The sequence below is a fragment of the Rosa chinensis genome, chromosome 1 (assembly GCF_002994745.2).
Source record: "Rosa chinensis cultivar Old Blush chromosome 1, RchiOBHm-V2, whole genome shotgun sequence".
In the NCBI taxonomy this organism is placed as follows: Eukaryota; Viridiplantae; Streptophyta; class Magnoliopsida; order Rosales; family Rosaceae; genus Rosa; species Rosa chinensis.
Genome location: NC_037088.1, coordinates 68,319,398 through 68,341,251, shown reverse-complemented (window position 1 = coordinate 68,341,251; position 21,854 = coordinate 68,319,398). Strand labels below are relative to the sequence as shown.

Sequence of the window (21,854 nt, the reverse complement as noted above, 5' to 3'; positions counted from 1 at the left end):
TAGTTATGCATGTTCGAAGTAATTGTGGTCTGAAGTCTACCACAGATGAGCCAACAAGCATTTATGAGGATAATGCTGCTTGCATTGAACAAATGAAGCAAGGCTACATCAAAGGCAACAACATCAAACACATATCGCCCAAATTCTTCTACAACAAGCAACAACAGAAGTCATTGCCCAAATCCACGTTCGAGAAACATGTGGCAAGAATTGGCTTGCGGAAATTATCTGAACTCCCATGATCGTAGTCATCAGGGGGATGAGCAGACATCAGGGGGAGATGTCTACATGATTCATCTCGAAATGTGAATGGTGTGGTGTACTCTTTTTCTCCTTCGACAAAAGGTTATTTTTGTCCCACATGGTTTTTGTTACTCGGCAAGGTTTTTGACGAGGCAACGAGAGGAGCACCAAGTTTGGGCGACCCAAGGGGGAGTGTTCAAGAAAATCTCTATTTTGTGTCTGGCCCAAACTCTAGGTTACTTGACCTAGTGGTAATAGTGTTTAATTAAAAGAATCTAGAGATTCCTATTCAATGTATGATTACCTTTTCTTGTCTGATTCAGATTCTATGCATTGTAATCTGTTATATAAAGATACCCCTATTATCAATGAGTATACACAGCAATTTTCTCTCAATTCTCGTTTCTCTAAAACAAAATCTATAATTAAATGACAAATAATTGAAGAAAATCCCTTCATAATCTTCCTTCCACCGCTTCAAGATCTTTTCTTGACTTGTTTAGCTCGCAATTGAATTCTTTCTTTTGAAAGGAATAAAGACTTGGAATACTTTCCTAATCTTGACTTGAGAAATCTGCTCATCTTAATTAGTTTTGCAAACCCAAAACTTGTCTCCCCTTAATATAAATATATAATTAACTAAATTTTTGGGTAAATGTATTAATTAAATTGAGTTACAACAAAATTATGTTTAATATCTTTTCACAATATTGAGTCGATTGTGTCTTATGAGAGTACGTTCTTATCATATACGAGAGCATCTTTCATTGAGTAAATTTTTCTGTTTATGAAATTTATCATTGCTCATCCGAGATTCCTCCATTATTTTCGAGTTCTCTTTTAAAAAGCACAAAAGTCTATCTTTCCATGAGCATGAAGGCACCAAAATCATTTAGATAAATCATAAATCTATCGGTTGAAAATTATTCATGAAAAACCGTGTGATTTGTAAAAAAATTGGCACAATTTTGGGGGCAATGAATAAGCCCCGGCCCTTACAAAAAATAAAAATAAAACTCTCGATAGAGAAGTCCATGGTCCAGTCGAAAGCAATACAAAAAGCCCAACGACCCATTAGAATCTCTTTCCTCTGCCTGAATTTGCGAGGACACCGCACATATGATACAACAGCCAACAAGTCTTTCCCAGTCTGTCTCTTCCTATTTGAATAATTTTCAGCCGCTCTTTCCTTGTTGATTTCTTTCTTCTCTCAAATGAAGCATTATGATGTTGCAGTAGATGGAGGGCAGTGGCAGTGATAATACCATCCCCAACCAAAACAAGGTATTTACTTGTATTGCCATATCAGTCGATTTACAGTTTTCATCTGTTTACGGTAAGCTGGATTCCACTTCCGTTCACGTTTTGGTCGGTTTTGCTGATACTGGGTACGTCTTTGACCCACATAAAGGTCGTTCCCAAACTGGTTATGTATTTACCAATGGGAACACGACGATATCTTGGAGATCAACCAAGCAAACCCTTGTGGCTACCTCCTCGAATCACTCAGAGATCATTGCTGTACATGAGGCGGTTCGTGAGTGTGTATGGTTAAGAACTATCATTGCACATATTCGAGGGATTAGTGGTTTGAGTTCTACCACTGAAGAGCCTACTTGCATTTATGAACACAATGCAGCTTGCATCGGACAGATGAAGCTAGGTTGTATTAAGGGTAATAACACAAAACACATATCGCCAAAGTTGTTCTACAATCAGCAACAACAGACCCTTCTCAAGATTCAAGTGAATCAAGTAAGGTCTTAGGAGAATGTGACAGATTTGTTCACCAAATCACTGCCTAAGGCCACAGTTGAGAGAACTTGTGAAAAGCATAGGAATGCGAAGACTTTCCAAGCTCACTTGATTAATGTAATGATCAGGGGGAGGTGTAGACGTCAGGGGGAGTCTAACACACACATGTCATTCTCAAATGTAGAAGGTGCGTTGTGCTCTTTTCCTTCGATCAAGTTTTATTTTTGTCCCACATGGTTTTTATTGTTACTTGGTGTTGGAGGTGAAAAATTCCGTAGAGGAGTTTGACCCAACAATTAATGCGGACTGGAGCGGGAGCTGACCGGGAACAATCGAGAAGCTTCCCTCGAGCGTTGACCTGGAGTTTGACCGTCGGCTCGAGGAGAAAGGGGGGTACCTGCAGAAAACCCTCTGATGCCTAAGTCAGTATGTTTCTTAGTAGTGGAGTAGAGATAGTCGGAATTCGATGGATTACCTTGACGTCAAGCAGCCTATTTATAGGTGTACCTCGGCGTGGGCTGCAAGTAAACTTGCACAGCAAGCCGTAGTGACTTGAGTGGCACGCCACCATTAAGACCGTATTTACTCTTGCGATTACCGTCACTTATTGGCGGCCATGATTGCCATACTAAATGTCGCATTTACAGCTACATTAACCGTTGCATTTACTGTTGCCGTTACTTCTCTTTGATTGCCTTGATTGCAGGGTCAAAATTATTGACCACCCCCACAATGCCCCCAAATTTTCTCCTTGGGAATTCATCCCAAGAGAAAATTTCCAAAGCTCAAATTTCTCTATGGGCCCCACATCTTTATACTTCTCTTTGGGCATCTTTCTTTGAATTTCATCTAGGCCTTCCTCATGTTGAAGATGTAGAGGCTCGTATAAAAAGATCCTCGTTCCTTGTTTAGAGTCGGCATCTCATCTCGTCGACGACGCCGACGTGCCCTAATCAGGACTCAAATCTGCCTTTGTCATGCAGCCATTCTAGTGTCAAGTCTCCGCGTCGCAGATTTGTCTGCTTGTGGAGTCTCCGGCGCCTCGCCCCCAGCGCCGAAGCCTAGTTTCTAGTCTCGCCTGCGTTCGGTGCCCCCACTGAGCTACCTCGTTCCTAAGACGTGCCCCCAGCGCAGTTCAAACCAGACTCCGAGCCTGAGGTACCCTGCTGTGAAACTCTTCCTCTTTTCCCTTTTTATCCCTTCTTAGTCACCTAACATTCAGTGACGTCTCTTTCACAATGACCACGACGTCAGCGTAGGCGTCGATGACGTCTTCTTTAATGTCTGTAGTGTTAACCTCGACGGCGTTGACTTTTTCTCAATAACCTCGGCACCAGCCTCGACGCCAGTGACGTCCTTCTCAATAACTACGATGCCAGCCTCGACGTCGATAACTTGTTTTGCAATAACCTCAGTGTCGACCTCGACGTTGGAGTCTCGTCGTGGGCCCTTGGCGTCAACCTCGACGTCGGCGTAGGCATTTATCTTAATAACTTTTCACCTTGGCGTCGACGTCGAGCATTTTTCTCAATAACTTCACCTTAGTGCCGACCTCGACGAGGGTGCCTCGAAATCGGCATCTATTTCGAAGAGGGTGCCTCGAAATCGGTGTCTATTTAGACGAGGGTGCCTCGAAATCGGCATCTATTTCGACGAGGGTGCCTCGAAATCAGGGTCTATTTCGACGAGGTGGCCTCGAGATCGGGGTCTATTTCAGTGAGGTCACCTCGAAGTCGGGGTCTATTTCGACGAGGTGGCCTCGAGGTCGGGGTCTATTTCGGCGAGGTGGCCTCGAGATCGGGGTCTATTTCGACGAGGTGGCCTCGAGGTCGGGATCTATTTCGGCGAGGTGGCCTCGAGATCGGGGTCTATTTGGACGAGGTGGCCTCGAGGTCGGGATCTATTTCGGCGAGGTGGCCTCGAGATCGGGGCCTATTTCGACGAGGTGGCCTCGAGGTCGGGATCTATTTCGGCGAGGTGGCCTCGAGATCGGGGTCTATTTCGGCGAGGTGGCCTCGAGATCGGGGCCTATTTCGACGAGGTGGCCTCGAGGTCGGGGTCTTCTCAGCATCAATCTTAACGTTAGGCTACGTAACGACGTTCGGCTCTCGCAACGACAATCACGGCTTTGATACATACTCCGTATTCCATTCTCCGGAATGGAGGATCTATCTGTCTCGCATTGCGTCTGAACAACAGCTGAGGATGGGATGACCCTCGCTCTCTATATAGAACCGATTGCGTAACCGCCATATCCTGCATAGGCAAAATTCATCACGCCATCCCACCCCCGCGTGCAGCGAGGGTGTGGTCCATCCTCCCACCCCCACCCGCAGCGAGGGTGTGGTCCATCCTCCCACCCCCACCCGCAGCGAGGGGTGAGGCACGCCAGCCCACCCCGCCCACGGCGAGGGTGTGGTCCATCATCCCACCCCCGCCCGCGGCGAGGGTGAGGCACGCCATCCCACCCCCGCCCACAGCGAGGGTGTGGTCCATCATCCCACCCCCGCCTGCGGCGAGGAGTGAGGCACGCCATCCCACCCCCGCCCACGGCGAGGGTGTGGTCCATCATCCCACCCCCGCCCTCGGCGAGTGGTGAGGCACGCCATCCCACCCCCGCCCTCAGCGAGGGTGTGGTCCTTCATCCCACCCCCGCCCGCAGCGAGGGGTGAGGCACGCCAGCCCACCCCCGCCCACGGCGAGGGTGTGGTCCATCATCCCACCCCCGCCCGCGGCGAGGGGTGAGGCACGCCATCCCACCCCCGCCCACGGCGAGGGTGTGGTCCATCATCCCACCCCCGCCCGCGGCGAGGAGTGAGGCACGCCATCCCACCCCCGCCCACGGCGAGGGTGTGGTCCATCATCCCACCCCCGCCCGCGGCGAGGAGTGAGGCACGCCATCCCACCCCCGCCCTCAGCGAGGGTGTGGTCCTTCATCCCACCCCCGCTCTCGGCGAGGGGTGAGGCACGCCATCTTACCCGAAGCATTAAGGTAACTGTCCTACTCGAGGAACCAGCTCCTATAAATCAAATGTTACTGTCCTACTCGAGGAACTAGTGTCGAACCATTAAGGCAACTGTCCTACTTGAGGAACCAATTTCGAACCATTAAGGAAACTTTCCTACTCGAGGAACCAGTTCCTATGAATCAAACGTAACTGTCCTACTCGAGGAACCAGTTTTGACAAAGTGAATGCAACTGTCCTACTCGAGGAACCAGTCATTTATACATATTAATAGGACTGTCCTACTCGAGGAACCAGTCCCAGTGATATTATTCATGTGAGAAATACATAATTTCAATAGTTTCTCGAATGAGATATCAACACGTGCAAAAATCACTTAAACTCTTTTATTTTTCTTACCTGAGTTTACGAGTTGTGCCATCTTTTATCAAAACGAAGTCACCATATTATCGTACCTTCTCTATTAGTCGAGATGAATTTCGGCGCGTGGACTTTTCCATGAACCCTCTGATTGCCTTAATTTATATCATTTTATACTGAAGGAGTTTACCAGTCTTCATTGCTGTAAGGATTGCAGGTCGCACTCCCTGACACTTATATATGCCGTGCCCCCTTGCCTCGTGGAGCGGGCAATATCGACTTCTCTCATCCTCGTCACTAGCCTGTGGCTGGGGGGACGGCTTCTCAAATATTCCTTCATGACTATGTCTTTTGTATATGGTCACGGGGTGAATTGTAAACCATTCTTCAAGGGGATAATCTTGAGGTTTCCCTCTTCTATCACTCTGAATGTCATTCCATTCAACGTCTCTCGAGGTGACAACGGCAGTGAGTCGGGCCTCGCGTGCTTCTTTGGCTTTTTCAATTCTAGTCTCCCCCTCAACCCTTGTAATGATGTCGTCCATGTCTTTTGGCAGATCGCGTAGCAAACTTTCGTATAACGGTGTTCCCAAAAGCAATCCTTCTCGGAACGCGATTGCGGCGAATTGGGGAGCACAATTAACATGGCTCATTTCAGCTCTAAACCTTTCAAAAAATTTCCCTACCTTTTCTCCCGGCTTCTGCTTGGTACTGAACAGAGTCGCCATATCCTTCCTTTGTTTGCGATTGCAGAAGTATTGTGAAATGAAAGCGCGGCTCAATGTGTCGAAATCTGGTATGGAATGCGGCTTGAGGTCTTGGAACCATGTCGAGGCCGGCCCCGTGAGACTGGAAGGGAAGATTTTGCACATCAATTTCTCGTCGGTTGTTTCGATGGACATCTGTTGCTTGTAGCCCTTGATATGGTCCACTGGGTCAGTGGTTCCGTCGTATTTGTGGAATAACGGCGTGGTAAACCGGCGCGGTTTTGCCGCGTTTAAAATGTCGTCGGTAAATGGCGATTTACCAACGTCTCTTGCGATTTCTGCCGCCAGCTCTCGAGGGCCAGCACGTTTGCATGCATCAATCATTTTTTCCATCTTTTTGCGCCATGATTCATTGCGCGCCCTTTTGGATTGGCCTACTCCAGCTCCGTTCTGCCCCCCATTTGCCGTGCCTCCCACCCCCTCGACGAGGGGTCCACCAGAGATTCCTCCCATAACGCCGCTGGCGCCTGCGTTTGCTGCTCCGTTGTTAGTTAGATGGAGGTCGCCGACGGCGTCGTCGTCTGACGAATCACTATCAAGTTGTAGGAGCCTTTCAAGTTTTCGTCGACGACGAGCCTCACGGTCTCGTTTTTCTTTCCGAAATTGCTCGAGTTCCTGCCTTAGTCTCTGCGTTTCGTCCGCTGGAGGCAAGTTCAGGTCGCCAATGGGGCTAGGGATGGACCCATTCGGCGGCTGGTGGGGAGGAATTTCGTCACTACCAGTCCTCAGTGACAGAAATGGAATCCCGTCAGGGGCAGCTCCCGCCATCACTTTTTAGGGAAAAGTGTTTCCCACAGACGGCGCCACTTGTTGGAGGTGAAAAATTCCGTAGAGGAGTTTGACCCAACAATTAATGCGGACTGGAGCGGGAGCTGACCGGGAACAATCGAGAAGCTTCCCTCGAGCGTTGACCTGGAGTTTGACCGTCGGCTCGAGGAGAAGGGGGGGTACCTGCAGAAAACCCTCCGATGCCTAAGTCAGTATGTTTCTTAGTAGTGGAGTAGAGATAGTCGGAATTCGATGGATTACCTTGACGTCAAGCAGCCTATTTATAGGTGTACCTCGGCGTGGGCTGCAAGTAAACTTGCACAGCAAGCCGTAGTGACTTGAGCGGCACGTCACCATTAAGACCGTATTTACTCTTGCGATTACCGTCACTTATTGGCGGCCATGATTGCCATACTAAATGTCGCATTTACAGCTACATTAACCGTTGCATTTACTGTTGCCGTTACTTCTCTTTGATTGCCTTGATTGCAGGGTCAAAATTATTGACCACCCCCACACTTGGCAAGGTTTTTAGTGAGGCAACAACTCATGCACCATTTCGTCTTTGACTTGGCACAAGGGGGAGTGTTAAAGGAAAAACACATTATGCATGTGCCTTCGTCAAAGAAACAGACGAAGAGGGAATCAAGCAATTACAAATCACAGCTCAATCAACATTTAGTATCATCAATATAATTGATATTTCCGTTGTAATCCTATCCCTATATAAAGGGGTTATGAATGAAATGAGTAGACCAATTCCAATTCTCATTTTACTTTAACATTAACAAAATTAACTAAATTTTTGGGTAAATGTATTAATTAAATTGAGTTACAACAAAATTATGTTTAATATCTTTTCACAATATTGAGTCGATTGCGTCTTATGAGAGTATGTTCTTATCATATACGAGAGCATCTTTCATTGAGTAAATTTTTCTGTTTATGAAATTTATCATTGCTCATCCGAGATTCCTCCATTATTTTCGAGTTCTCTTTTAAAAAGCACAAAAGTCTATCTTTCCATGAGCATGAAGGCACCAAAATCATTTAGATAAATCATAAATCTATCGGTTGAAAATTATTCATGAAAAACCGTGTGATTTGTAAAAAAATTGGCACAATTTTGGGGGCAATGAATAAGCCCCGGCCCTTACAAAAAAAAAAATAAAACTCTCGATAGAGAAGTCCATGGTCCAGTCGAAAGCAATACAAAAAGCCCAACGACCCATTAGAATCTCTTTCCTCTGCCTGAATTTGCGAGGACACCGCACATATGATATAACGGCCAACAAGTCTTTCCCAGTCTGTCTCTTCCTATTTGAATAATTTTCAGCCGCTCTTTCCTTGTTGATTTCTTTCTTCTCTCAAATGAAGCATTATGATGTTGCAGTAGATGGAGGGCAGTGGCAGTGATAATACCATCCCCAACCAAAACAAGGTATTTACTTGTATTGCCATATCAGTCGATTTACAGTTTTCATCTGTTTACGGTAAGCTGGATTCCACTTCCATTCACTTGTCCACATTCGAATCGAATTTTCAGTAAAAGATTAGATTAGGCATTAGATACTGTAGAAATTAGATTCACGTCGAGTTCGAGTTCGAGATCATGTTCATGTTAGGTATATGAAAAAGAAATGATGGCACGTTTACTTACTTGGAATGGAAAATAATCATGAATCGGAGACAAGTGGAATGAGAGAAGAAAGGAATCGGTATTGATTCTGGAGGAATGATTCCTAAACTCATCTTCCCCTTCGTAATCGAATTCCTGAGTATTCAGGAATCGATTCCTGATAAGGAGGTGAGACCTACATCCATTCCGATTCCTTCACGTGTTAGTAAACGCATGAATTCTTTTATCCGGAATCATTCCGATTTCTTTATGTGTTAGTAAACGCAGGAATGTTTTTACCCCGTAATCATTCCCTCCCATTCCAAGTAAGTAAACATGCCCTAAGTTGATCCTTCTTCGCATGTAGCTAGGTTGGCTTGAGCTACCAAATTCACGTTCAAAAGTGTGGTTTGCGCCTTTGATCACGTATCGCACTCACTGTTATCTTTGTTTCCTTTGTAAATACAGGCAAGTTAGACAGGATGGAGTAAGATATGTGATAAGGAACTAAAAACTTTCGAGAGTGAACAAAGTGATAGTTTCGTTGCTCTTCATGCTTAGTATGCTTTAAGGTCTAGCTTAATTCACACCAGTTTCAGACCATACAGCATTGAACTTTTTGTTAGTTTGAGTTTTCGGCATAAATCTGCATCTTTTGTTTTTCACCTCAACTTCACTTCACTACTTCAATGTAACCTGATATGGGCCTTGCAACTTGTCCCAAGGATTACTACAAAATTTGGAGGTTGATTATGATGCAACTGATGAGAACATCAAACTAAACTAACGAAAGGCTTGCTCTGGTTAGTCATATTGATAGACCCAGGTTGGGAGGAAAGAAGAGAAAGCAAGGAAAATTAAGTAAATTGCATATTCATTTCATACCCAAAGCTGGGGCAAAGATAGGATATAAATGATACAAGGCCAGAATGTATTCTGGTACAGTAAAGACAACTGTCAACTCTCTAATACAATCAAAATGGTCAAAAAAATATAGAGGGCATGAACAGAGAAGGGAAGAACTTATCACATATGGCTTTTTTGCTTAGTGCATTGGTGGTGCTTTTACATTACCTGATTGTTGATGTTTCTTCTAATGCAATTGTACACCGATGAAATTCACATGTTTCTGCTGACATATATATATATATATATATATATATATATATATGTATGTATGTATGTATGTATAGAAGTGGCATCCTGATAAGCACAACGGTGGCAGTCACGTTACAGCAAAGTTTCAAGAGATTAACGAAGCTTACGAAGGTAACTCAGTCCTTTGGTTATTGGAAAGTTTGAAGTTCTGTTTTCCATGCTTGCCTGTTATTCCTCGTTCTCTTGAGTTGGTGACATTAGCCTACATACAGTATTTGCAACCTCAAAAGTCAAAAGATATAGTTGGAACTTGATCTTTTGTCTTTTAAAGCACATAGTAAATGGCCGCCATGTGCCAGGTCAAGCTTAAACTTTAGCATGATAACTTTGTAGTATATTGAACTAATCTACATCTGGTGTGTTCAAATTTAAAAACCAACTGAGGTTATGTTCACAGACCAACTTTCCTTCCATCTTCATGGTAAATTATGCACTTCAATCTTCGTATGTACAACCCCTAGCACTTTCAGTTAGTCCAAAATGATGTTTGGCTTGATTATTGTTGAATAGTCGATCATTTTCTATAAATCTGTGCTTTGTATTGTTGGAGAATGTGGCAATTTTATCATCATATGGTAATGTCAAATGAAAGCGACTTGCTCATTATTTTCTTCTGCAGTGTTGAGTGATCCTGCTAAGCGACTTGACTATGATCTAACTGGCATATGTGAGATTGATAAGTATACTTTACCGGTATGAACCTTTGTCAAGCTCATTTTAGTCACGTTTCTTTTGGGGGTCAGAATAGATGATAAATACTGATTGTGAATGATATATATTGTATTGCAAAACAGGAATATCTTGGCAGATTTAGGGGAATGATACTTACATGCAATGGCCTGGGTATTAGTCATGCATCAACATGGTAATATATATGCTAGACAATTTAAATTGATCGTTTGCATTTTTACTTCAAATTTGACAAGTTTCTCCGGCCCTAGTAAGAAAAAAGAGTGACAATCTATCTATAACAATGCAGGTCACAACAATTGGTGGAAACTGATGGCTTAGCAGAGAAATCAGCCTAATAAGGTAGTGTACCTACGGATTTATCTATCTATAACAATGCAGGTCACAACAATTGGTGGAAACTGATGGCTTAGCAGAGAAATCAGCCTAATAAGGTAGTGTACCTACGGATTTATATAAAATTTTCTGCCTCTGATCCACTTTGGAAGCTAAAGTAAAAGATCACTTGTCCAATCGAACCCTGTATGACTTGGGTGATCAAAACTCAAATGCCTCAGCATGAATACAACACGAGGGAGAACCATCAAGATATTGCTGCTTTCAAGTAAGATACCATCAATTGAGTGTGTGTTATTGGCTACAAATTAATTTTGAAGTACAAAACCTTGAGTAATAAGAATTCATCTGATTTGGTTTCTCTCATTGATCGATGACGAGTTTTAGGGGTAGCCTGTCGAAGTGTCTGCGAGTGGTTCCATCCAACTCATTGATGTGAGGCAATGCGCGAGCAAAGATGACATCTAAGAGGTTGACGACAAAGGGGATGCAGTAGGGTCCAGAGATGAGGGGCACTTGTCTTGCCGCAAAAGACAGCGTCTCCGGTTCTCATCAGCTTCTCCAGTATTAAGGTGTGGTTCTGAAAGCCCTGCCCCAGAGTCCCCTTTGTGAACACCAGGTTCCTTCTTTGGCTTGTGCACCCTGCACCTTCACTGCAAACCATCTTCAAGTGTCATCTGATTGATCAGATTAGTCAAATCTTCTCCGCTTCTTGTTTCTGTAATTTTTTGACTATATTCTTTTCATTGTTCCCAACTTTGTTGAATTAAACCTCTCGAGAGTCGATAGAGAATGAGATGAACAAACCATCAGTATTGTTGATTGGATTCTGGCATACATGACAATTGAAAATCGATTCTTGTACCCTTCCAGGAGGATGCAAAAATAAACCTTCCAATACAATACTTGATAATGGGAAACAAATTAGGAAAATGATGCCTGCAATTCGTGATAATGGGTATTCAGTATGTAATGCTTGGACTGCAGAGCAATGGACCTCTTGCTCGTTTTGCCTCTTCACTTCTCATATAAAAGGATTAAAAGCTACTAGATAGGGAAATAATAGTCTGGTGGCATGAAACTAGGGTCCATAATTAAAACCCCCATCCCACAATTATAAGTGAATAGATTTCATGAGGCCAAACTGCCAACAAATTTGGAAGAGTCTTGCGATTGCTTTGCTTCCAAGACCCGTCTACAATATGTATAATGTACAAAAGTTATGAACAAAGGATATATCTAATAAAAGAATATTGGGAATTAGCAAAAGGTCTGATTAGAAGCTGGAAATATGATCTGACCCGATATCTGATCTAATAGTGGAACTATCGAGATGGAATGTGAATGATTCTGCCAACTCTACTGCATCTTGAACCCTAAGCCGAGTGCCTTGTTGTCCAACAACCGTGGATGCAACCCTTGCTGCTAATGAACCTATTCCTTTTAAATCTGACACTCCTCGTAAAATACCAAACAAAATTCCTGATGCATATGCATCCCCGGCACCACAAGTGTCCACTGGTACACAAGGAGAAGGAGGAATATATACAGCTTCTCCTTTTACACCGATGTAAGAGCCTCTTGGTCCATCAGTAACCGAGGCGAATGGAACAAAATGGCTGAGATACCTTGTAGCCGAAATGGGGCTCTCCTTGGAAGAAAAATGACAGAAGGCTCTTGCTTCATCACTGTTTGCAAAAACAATGTCTGCATAGTTCCCAACAATTTCCCTGGCAAACACAAAATTCAGAGAATATAATTTACTACAAAATAATCTTCAGTGGAAACAAGAGTCAGACACTCAGAAATCAGAGTCAGCAATTTTGTTTCTATACTGCTTTCTTATAGAAAAGGGGCAAAAAGAAGAAAGAATAAGAAGGAGAAGAAAGAAAGAACAATGGCAACACTTGATGCATGCTCAAATGTCATATGCGAAATGAAAAAAGTATAATCCAGTAAACCAAGTAACAGTACCAGAAATCATCATAGTGTCTCTCAATGCAGGAAACATCTGATGCTGTAACTGCGACCAGCGCTCCACACCTGCGTGCTTCTTCACAGGCTTTTGTAATTGTTTTGATTGTATCAGGAAGTTCAAACAAATACCCCTCAACTACAAGTATTTTTGTATTGCAAACTGCACTAGCCAAGCATGAATCATAATTAACAGTTGAAGATGTTCCCTGACACCATTAAGAAAGATACATTAGGCCTCAGCTGCTTCCCCTCATAGCCCCCATACACATGAATAAACCAAATGGATTTAAAAAAAAAAAAAAATTCTTAAATACTGAGAAACCAATCAATAGCTAGACAAGAAAACGCAAGTAGGATTTACTCGCATCATAACCTTTAAGTGTTAATAACATCTTAAAACTTGTTACACGTATCTGACCTGATATGCCAGCATTGTACGGTGGGCATCTGAAGAAGTGAGAACTATTACCGTCCCTGTTGTCCCATCTTTAATAGGTGGAGAAAGAAAATGCAAATTTGCCCGTCGTAACTTTGCTCTGTAACATACATTGTAAAAGAATTTAACTTTATCTGATCATTCAAATAAAATTAAACATCCTGTATAACCAATTGGTTCAAATTGTTAACCATGTCAACCTATATCACCATTTTAATTACATAGGACAGATCCTAGAATTCACACTGATGCAATCTTCAATTCTGTGATGATTGCGATAGCAAATATTTCATTTATAACAGAAAGGAAATGGTGACATGATGATTTAATGATTGAATCATCTAAACAGAAAGACCTTGGGGTGGGGAAGAGACTGACCTGTAGAAGCCACCCAACGGATCACTCCCTACACTCCCTGTCATAGCTACGCTTAAGGGAGAGCCTCCAATGGATGTACTGCCAAGCCTGGCCAAGGCCACTAGACTGTTGGAAAGGGACCCACCAGCAGCAGCCTTATAGCTACAACCATCCATTGCTCTCAAGACTCTACCTCTCTCTTCGTGATTCACAAGCTTCCTTGTTCCCTTTTCTAAATCCAGTTTTTCCAGAAACTCATCATCAACCATGCCGGAAAAGTCCACCTAGAAACACATCATCAGCAGCGCAAGAATTAGGAAAGTCACAAAGCCTGACAGACAATTTTAATTCCATCAGGAACCTGAAAACATACAAAACGTGACCAAAATCCAACTTTTCTTGTCCACTCAGCCAATTGAATGAAGGTAAATTTTAAAATGAGATAAGTTACTTTGTTCTCAATAATTTCAATGAACCATGTCGATATATATATAAGCTTCTCTTTTGTATGTTTGGAGTTTTTAAACGAATTACGTGAAACAAAGAAATTAAATTATCATGCGACAGTGGGCTGACAGAAAGAGAAACCAAAGATGGAAGTGTTTAGCAAAGTGAGAATGAGAGATTACCATGGCTTGTCCAAGACCCACAACATCCCATCTCTCAGGCAAAAAAGGGTCGGCATCTAATTCTTCATCTTCAATGTATGCGTACTCTTCTTCATCGTCATCAGCATTAGTCTCAAAATCTGCACCTCTGGTCGTCATAGAAGCAACAATATTCTTTGGGGTGGCTTTGTGATGGAGATGTGGTGGACCCAAAGATGAGGGGTATAAAAAGAGAGAAACGCGAGGAAGCTGGAGAGGAAAACCAGGAGAATAGACTGGTGGAGAGGACCTGCTGCCGATTATCTGGGGAACAAAGGAAGAGGAGAGAGACATGATGATTAATCACCACACTCTTTTTAGCTCTTCCCTCTCCTTCTCCTTCTCCTTCTTCTATCTATCTATCTATCTCTGAATATTCGTTCTATCTATCTATTCAAGTCGTGTCGTGTGTTCTAATTTTCTTCATCTTCTTGCTTTAGATTTAGCTAATTAGCTCTAGAGGCCTCTAGCAGCTACCTACCTACGTGGGTTTTGGTTATCCATCAACTTATTCTTCTGCTCCTTTGGGCCTTCAATGAAAAGCCCAACCCATTACATTACTCCTCCTCTTGAGCACGGCAGAGCAGTTCACCGGGTGTCGCTATGCGACTGGGCCACGTGGAGATATTAACATAATTGCGGTTGTCCTTCTCTCATTCATCTCTTTCCCGAGTCCTGACGAAGCCACACACACAGGGACAGGAGGGAGGGAGAGACAGAGAGAGGTAAAGCCCGTCCTCGATCCAAGTTTGGGATTCAATTTGCAGAATCATGACGATTTTTGGTTCGTCGAGACTGATCTGATCTGATTTTTCTGCATCTGTAGGTACTCGAATTGGTGAAACAGTGTGATCACGGCAATGGACCATGCTGAGCTCACCACTGAGCAGGTACCTCATTCTCATAACGAAATTGGGGATTTCTTATGCCCTCAAATTTTTTTTGCTTCAGATTAGATTTTGTGTTTTACGTACTCTGATTGACATGACTTGTGTGTGTGTAATTGAATCAAGGTTTTGAAAAGAGACATCCCATGGGAGCAATACATGACCACTAAGCTCATCACTGGAACCTGCCTTCAGCTCTTACGCCGTTATGACAAAAGATCCGAGACTTACAGATCACAGTTGCTTGATGATGTATGAATTCTCATTTTGCTCTCTCTTTAGATTTACAATTTTATGCCTATCTCCTCCTCTTTGTGCTTCGACCCGCATTTCGATTCTGTTTATCTCGCAATGGTTCAACTGTGTGACAGGATGGCCCAGCTTATGTTCAAGTGTTTGTTGGCATTCTACGTGATATTTTCAAGGAAGAAACAGTAGAATACGTCCTTGCTTTAGTTGATGAAATGCTTACAGGTAACTGCAAGTTTTTTTTGGGTTTTTGAATGCATCCTCATTTATTCAACTCAAGTAACCTCCCTCTTTTCTTCCCAGCCAACCCAAAAAGAGCAAAATTGTTCCATGATACTTCTCTTGTCGATAAAGATGTCTATGAGCCTTTCTTAAGGTCAGTCTATATTTGAAAATTCAACGTTAGTTTGAGTTAATATTTCTGGCCAGTGTAAAATTATTGCATTGAGTTTCTTTTCAGATTGCTTTGGAAGGGTAATTGGTTCATACAAGAGAAGAGCTGTAAGATACTTGCTTTAGTAGTGAGGTACTTCAAACATGATACTTCACAAAATGCAATCAAATATACTTTTATAAGTTTCTTGTATGATCTCCCTACTTAAACTTGTCTTGATCGTTCTATGTTGATATAGTGCCCGGCTTAAACCCCAAGGAACTGTTGCAAATGGAGAAGCCTCAAATTCAAAGAGTAAAATCACTACCATTGATGATGTGTTGAAAGGATTGGTAGAATGGCTTTGTGCACAGGTATGCTTCAGCTTTAGGTCATATCTATTTAATGCAACTGGATGAGCTTTGTCATTTTGGATGCCTGCAAAATTTAATCTTTTAGCAGTTGTTGTGGTGTTGGTTAGCACATGGGGTATCAAACTGGCAACCTTACACACAACCTTGTGTATATGATTAGAGGAGTTGCCATTTAGGTCAAAGGTTATTGGCATGGGGAACGTCTATCTTGCTGTTAACTTTTAAGTAACAAAGATGTATATATCTTTCAGCTTTGTCTACTATAACAATAGAAGGGAACTTCAAATATACCGCATGGCCACGTTGTTAAGAATCACATACGTTGTTCTTTTTTTGGCGTGATTCTTTAGATGCTATGAAAAGTATAGTTCTTTCTTTAACAAGTCGATTTTACAGAATGTTTAATCAAACAACTATTGCTCTGATATTGTATTGGAGAAAACTTAAATTGTATACCTGTGTAATCATTTTGCTTCGTGATTGACTGTGTCATGCATTCAATAAGCCCTCCAATTCAATCAGTTATTCTGATGATATCAGTTATCACTTGGTAGTTATTACATTAGATAATATTTGGTTATCAAACGATGTTCCTGATGCTATTTGTAATTTGCAGCTGAAGAAGCCCTCCCATCCTAGTCGTGGCATCCCAACTGCCATCAATTGCCTTGCAACCTTACTAAAGGAACCTGTGGTTAGATCTTCTTTTGTTCAAGCAGATGGGGTGAAGTTACTTGTTCCATTAATTTCTCCGGCTTCCACCCAACAATCTATGCAGGTAAAGATTGTTGTATTTTAGCAGCTGGACAAGGAATAAACCATCTATTTACACCCAAGTCCCCCATTTTCTGTCAGTTGGCAGGCCAAATAGGCACCTAATGCATGCTATCATACTTGTCATGCAAGCTTTGATACTCTGAGTTATGAAACTAGTCGCTTGCTTTTTATATTACTGTCTTCACTTCGTGATCTAATATTGACCATGTACGAAACAGCTTCTGTATGAAACATGTCTATGTGTCTGGCTCCTGTCCTATTATGAACCTGCAATTGAGTACCTGGCTACTTCTAGAACACTTCCCCGACTCATAGAAGTTATCAGGAGTTCGACAAAGGAGAAGGTGAGGATATTGCCTTTTCGGTTGGTAGAATTTTCATATGGAGGGTAATTTGTGCATACTCAGTAGTCAGGGGACTGTGTAGTCATTGTTTATTCTTCTGATGTTAAACAGCTATTGAGAGAAAACATTACCATTCACTGCCATCGCCAACTGTGTCCTTGTGAATATGAGCAATGTTTGTCTTATCAGAGGAATACATGTTATATGCATCTCTTAATTATTAATATGGGTTTGGTAACTTCTGGTAGGTTGTCAGAGTTGTTGTTTTGACCCTGAGGAACTTGCTTTCCAAAGGGACATTTGGTGCTCAAATGGTGGACCTTGGACTGCCTCAAATTGTTCAGAGTTTGAAAGCACAAGCATGGAGTGATGAGGTGAGTTAGAAGGTTGTATGCTTATTCTGGTGCTGATAGCTTAAATATTACTTGGTGAGACTGAGTAAAATGAAGGGATGTTGTTAGCAGCTGCTGATTTTTACATATCTGCTTCACATTGATCAAGTGCTTCTTTATTCATTCTTTTTGTTCTTCTATACATTGATTAATATTTCTAATCATAATCATTTCTAACCACATCCATTTAATTCTGTATCCTCGTCCTCTTTCCAGTTCCCTCTGTAATTCTTTCCCTCTTGTCCCTCCTCACCTTTCTTACCTGTATTACATTAAATTTGCTAATTGAAGTTTCTTGTAGGATCTCCTGGAGGGATTAAATCAATTGGAAGAGGGTTTGAAGGATAACATCAAGAAATTAAGTTCTTTTGATAAATATAAGCAAGAAGTCCTCCTTGGCCATCTTGATTGGTCACCCATGCACAAAGATGCAATATTCTGGCGTGACAATATTACCAACTTTGAGGAGAACGACTTTCAGGTATTTTTGGCCTCTTCGCGTCATAAGAAAGAAAAATTAGAATTTTCACTAGGCACTCTTGGGGTATCACTCATAGGACATGTCTTTGACAATTGACATAATGAGTACCGTTATTAGTTTACTGATAAGCTAAAATTAATTGCAGATGTCAACTGTCTCAAAAAGACTTTTGAAGAATCTGGTGGCTTGCTGAACACTAATACATGATTTTTCTCTTGCAGATTCTAAGAGTGCTAATTACTATTTTGGACACAACCAGTGATCCGAGGGCTTTGGCTGTTGCTTGCTTTGATATCTCACAGTTCGTCCAGCACCATCCGGCTGGAAGAATCATAGTAACTGACCTCAAGGCCAAGGAGCGTGTCATGAAACTGATGAATCATGAGAGTGCTGAGGTTACCAAAAATGCCCTGCTATGCATTCAGAGGCTTTTCCTAGGTGCCAAGTATGCGAGTTTTTTGCAGGCTTAATCTCTTTAAAAATGGTGAGCGGCTTAAATCCTTGTGTTGAAGGATTAGTAGTGTCAATGACACAGTAGTGGTTCATGTAGTATTATTGTTCGAGCAATTCATTATCTGAGGCTCTTGGTTGTGAAACAAGTACTGAAATTTAATTCGTTGTTTATGTTTAGCTTTGGAATATCATTCCTGCAATATTATTGAATAAAATAAATTATGTTCTCCTATTGTGTAAAGTATTGATTTTTTTTCTTTTTGATAAGAAAAGACCATCACAAAATTAGAAGCAAAAGCCTCTTGGGCATTCAAAACTAAACAAATCGAAATTAAATGCTCGTAGGGCTGTCAATGGCAATCCATTATCCCAAACTCAACCAGCTTGCAATGAATGACCGACTTCCGCAACCGCATTCGCTATGAAATTAATCTCTCTCAAGTTATGGTTGAAAGAGATTCTTCATGTTGATTATGTCTCTAATGACAGGTTTTGGGTAAAGTATTGATTTGTGGACCCATCTTGCTAAAGATTTCTAGGTTCTCTATCCTCATGCATTAAGGCCCGTTTGGAATTACTTCGCTTTAAAACAAAAAAAGAATCAGTTTTTGTTCAAAACTTAAAATTTTATTGTGTTGATATGAGGCCCAGGCCCAGGCCCATGGCTCAAGTTACGACCCTGAAGTAGTCTGTTTGCTGGTTGTGGTTGTTGTTGGGTTTAGGGATGGAAATGGAGAAGGCGAGAAAGAGCGAGGAGGGCGAGAAGATATGCAGGAGATGCAAACAAAGTTACAGTCCATCCTCCAACACCACATCCTCATGCCGCTTCCATCCTTCTTTCTTCGTCTGTCGCCGTCATGACGACCAGAAAAGGTCCATCTCTCAATTCCCACATACCCTCTGCCTTCTTCTCTAACTGGTGTTGTAATGTTTCTGATTCATGTATTATATTCTTGCCTTTCCGTTCGTTTCCTAAACCCAGAATCCCAGATGTTGGTTTTGCATGTGTGCCAATGAGAAATTCACTTCGTTGGCTTCATCTGTCCTCTTTTTATTAGTTATTTCAGCTACATGTTTGATGTTACTGAACATGTATGAGTTCCTAGGGAGCATGAAACTCACAAGTAGAATTCGGTAGATAAACTTGCAAATATAATCAGTTTGGAGTTCTGATAATGTGAATAGGGCTCAAGATCCATCTATAAAGAACAAGAAGGTAATTCATCAGGTTGTCTTTTTAGAGTTGTTTAGCTTAGATGCGATGGATTTATTGCTCATCCGAATTGGATCACGCATTCATATAAGTTGTTATAGCAGGACATGACTCGGAGGACACGGCAAATTTTTTGAATACTCAGAATTCATATTTATTTAGTTTGGCCTTCAAGTGTACATGTGTACGAGAGAATCGGATGTTATAACTAGGCTTCCATATCAATTTGCACAACTGAATAACATGAATTCACATCTTTAAAACGATGGATCAAGGTGAACTATATTTGGATCAACTGAATAACAAATTTGCTTGACATGCCCGCCGTTAGCCTTCTGGGAGGAACGGTTCTATATGGTGCAAGAGGGACACAGAAAGTGGGGGAGAGAGGGACGGAGGTCTGAGATGAGATTAATTGTGTCTTCTTGTGTGTTAAACTCTAATTTTGTTCTGTTCTTTATGATCTAATATTTCTATGTAACATATAAAGGATGCTTTTCTTTAGTTGATGCTTATTGTTTCTTATGGCATGGGTTGTAAGGTACTATGAATTGGGACCTGAAGATCCGCCATATGCTGCCAAGTTCTATGATTGTTGTGGGGCTGAGGATCCTGAGGCTTCTGGTTGCACCACCAGTTTCCATGTTTCTTATGATGATGATTGATGTATACTCTCTTTCATCATCTCAGTCTTGCACTGTAAAAATGAATATCTTTGTATTGACAATAATATCCTATCTGATATATGCTAAATTGCTAATGTATTATCTCCAAATGTGGTTTCATAATGACTTTGCATTTTTCATGACTCATTGTTGTGTAATTGGTTTGTTGTGGGTAATTTGTGTGGTCTATTTATGCATATATAGGTTGATCAAGGAGTAGCTTGTTGTCCAGCATATAGCATGTGGCTCTCTGTTTGAGTTGGGAGTCTTGAGGTGGGAATTTAGGCATGGGTGAAATGAAGCTTACTGCTGACTGCATGCTGCCACAAGCCAAGGTTCATTATTTAGGATAAGAGGCATGAATTGTTGCACATAAGATATCAGAATGGTGCTGCATTACTAATTTATTCGGGTTTGGGAATCAAAGCTGGCAAAGGGAAGGAGTACATACTAAATTGTCATGCAATTAAGATGCTTCATTAATACAGATTGATACAGCTCAGTCCATAGTTCATACATCAGCTGACTCAGGACTTGAGTAGTTCATGCTCATACTAGGTTCTTCTTGTCCTTATTTTGCAATTTTCACATCTGGTTTCTGTTTGCTGCATTTTCCGCCCTTCATGGGTGATGGTAGTTTTAGCTTTCTTTTATCGGAAATTCTACTATGTACAAACTGGTGTATTGTAGAGTCCGGTCTCTTGTTTCATACACGTTATGGATATTCTTGTTGTTCTTCTCTTTAGTAGTAGTGTTTTATTCCGTTATTGTATTAGATACTTGGATAATGGGCCGCTGTCATCCCTGTGGGTGTTTGACAATTTATTCCATTTTGTGGTCAAATATTGTCAAATAATTATTGCTTGAAACATGTCATGTGGGAGAAGATGTGTATAATTCACCACATCCACGTCGTCCGCTGACCCTGTCCTCCGATCTGATATTTTATGGGGTGTGGAGGTGGTTACGGCTGAGCTGGGCTGAGCTGTGGCCACTAGCCTCGGGGGAGCTATATGCGGATATCATCTTAGTTATTGATTTTTAATAAGAGTTACAATTTACAGGAATGATTCACCTTCTTACATTAACTATTTACCCTTCATAAAGCTTTAGATGCTTTTTACCTTTCAATCGAATGTGAAGTCTCACCTTATTAATATAGTCTAATAATAATTAATATTCCTTAATTTGTAATCAAATTTGATGGACCTACTCTCACTACTACCTACAAGAAAATTGAGTGTTAATTTTTTGGTTGCTAGTTAGTCAGCTTCCCACCAAAAGAAAAAGGTGTACGTGTTTCTTTACTCCAATTTAAGAAATGAAGATGGGTTATATTACTCTTAACTAATTATGGCATGAAAACAACGCGAACGCATCATGTCATATATTTGCTCAGTTAGCATTTTCTTGTAGTACGTAAATAATGTGATGTACTGTTTAAGAATATTTTCGTATTAATACTATTGAAATAAGCTAGTTGAATTTCTCATATTTTTTTAATTGAAAAATATTATGTATGTAGTATATATAATCTTTTAAGTTCTTTTTTTTTTGTTTTTTTCATA

General features: G+C 41.6%; 4 protein-coding genes across 7 annotated transcripts; 3 read left to right on the top strand and 1 right to left on the bottom strand.

The window, feature by feature from the left end:
* The first annotated feature begins 8,163 nt into the window (after positions 1-8,163).
* On the top strand, positions 8,164-11,043 carry LOC112185726 (chaperone protein DnaJ). Of its 2 annotated transcripts, XM_024324027.2 has the most exons (5): positions 8,164-8,300; positions 9,671-9,746; positions 10,255-10,328; positions 10,430-10,500; positions 10,707-11,043. In XM_024324027.2, exons 1-5 carry the CDS (start codon positions 8,256-8,258, stop codon positions 10,753-10,755), a joined length of 315 nt encoding a protein of 104 aa, XP_024179795.1. In that variant the 5' UTR covers positions 8,164-8,255; the 3' UTR covers positions 10,756-11,043. The 2 variants fall into 2 exon arrangements, 1 of the variants encoding a protein (XP_024179795.1); XR_005804582.1 differs by lacking the exons at positions 8,164-8,300; positions 9,671-9,746; positions 10,430-10,500 and having other exon boundaries at positions 10,316-10,328.
* A 625-nt stretch (positions 11,044-11,668) lies between these two features.
* LOC112185718 (uncharacterized sugar kinase slr0537) lies at positions 11,669-14,499 on the bottom strand. The gene is made up of 5 exons (XM_024324015.2): positions 14,061-14,499; positions 13,453-13,715; positions 13,057-13,174; positions 12,636-12,844; positions 11,669-12,391 (listed from the first exon to the last, which is right to left on the bottom strand). The coding sequence occupies exons 1-5, from the start codon at positions 14,370-14,372 to the stop codon at positions 11,938-11,940; spliced, it is 1,356 nt and encodes a 451-aa protein (XP_024179783.1). The 5' UTR covers positions 14,373-14,499; the 3' UTR covers positions 11,669-11,937.
* Positions 14,500-14,706: 207 nt separating this feature from the next.
* LOC112185711 (V-type proton ATPase subunit H) lies at positions 14,707-18,649 on the top strand. Its single transcript, XM_024324007.2, has 12 exons — positions 14,707-14,803; positions 14,905-14,968; positions 15,092-15,217; positions 15,337-15,439; positions 15,518-15,590; positions 15,675-15,740; positions 15,847-15,961; positions 16,578-16,739; positions 16,957-17,082; positions 17,331-17,456; positions 17,776-17,955; positions 18,177-18,649. Exons 2-12 carry the CDS (start codon positions 14,939-14,941, stop codon positions 18,423-18,425), a joined length of 1,356 nt encoding a protein of 451 aa, XP_024179775.1. The 5' UTR covers positions 14,707-14,803; positions 14,905-14,938; the 3' UTR covers positions 18,426-18,649.
* A 450-nt stretch (positions 18,650-19,099) lies between these two features.
* On the top strand, positions 19,100-21,155 carry LOC112186316. Of its 3 annotated transcripts, none has more exons than XM_024324688.2 (3): positions 19,100-19,281; positions 20,163-20,287; positions 20,491-21,155. In XM_024324688.2, the coding sequence occupies exons 1-2, from the start codon at positions 19,133-19,135 to the stop codon at positions 20,284-20,286; spliced, it is 273 nt and encodes a 90-aa protein (XP_024180456.1). In that variant the 5' UTR covers positions 19,100-19,132; the 3' UTR covers position 20,287; positions 20,491-21,155. The 3 variants fall into 3 exon arrangements, with proteins under 3 accessions (XP_024180456.1, XP_024180448.1, XP_040368290.1); XM_024324680.2 differs by having other exon boundaries at positions 20,459-21,155; XM_040512356.1 differs by lacking the exon at positions 20,491-21,155 and having other exon boundaries at positions 19,102-19,281; positions 20,163-20,429.
* The last annotated feature ends 699 nt before the right edge of the window (positions 21,156-21,854 follow it).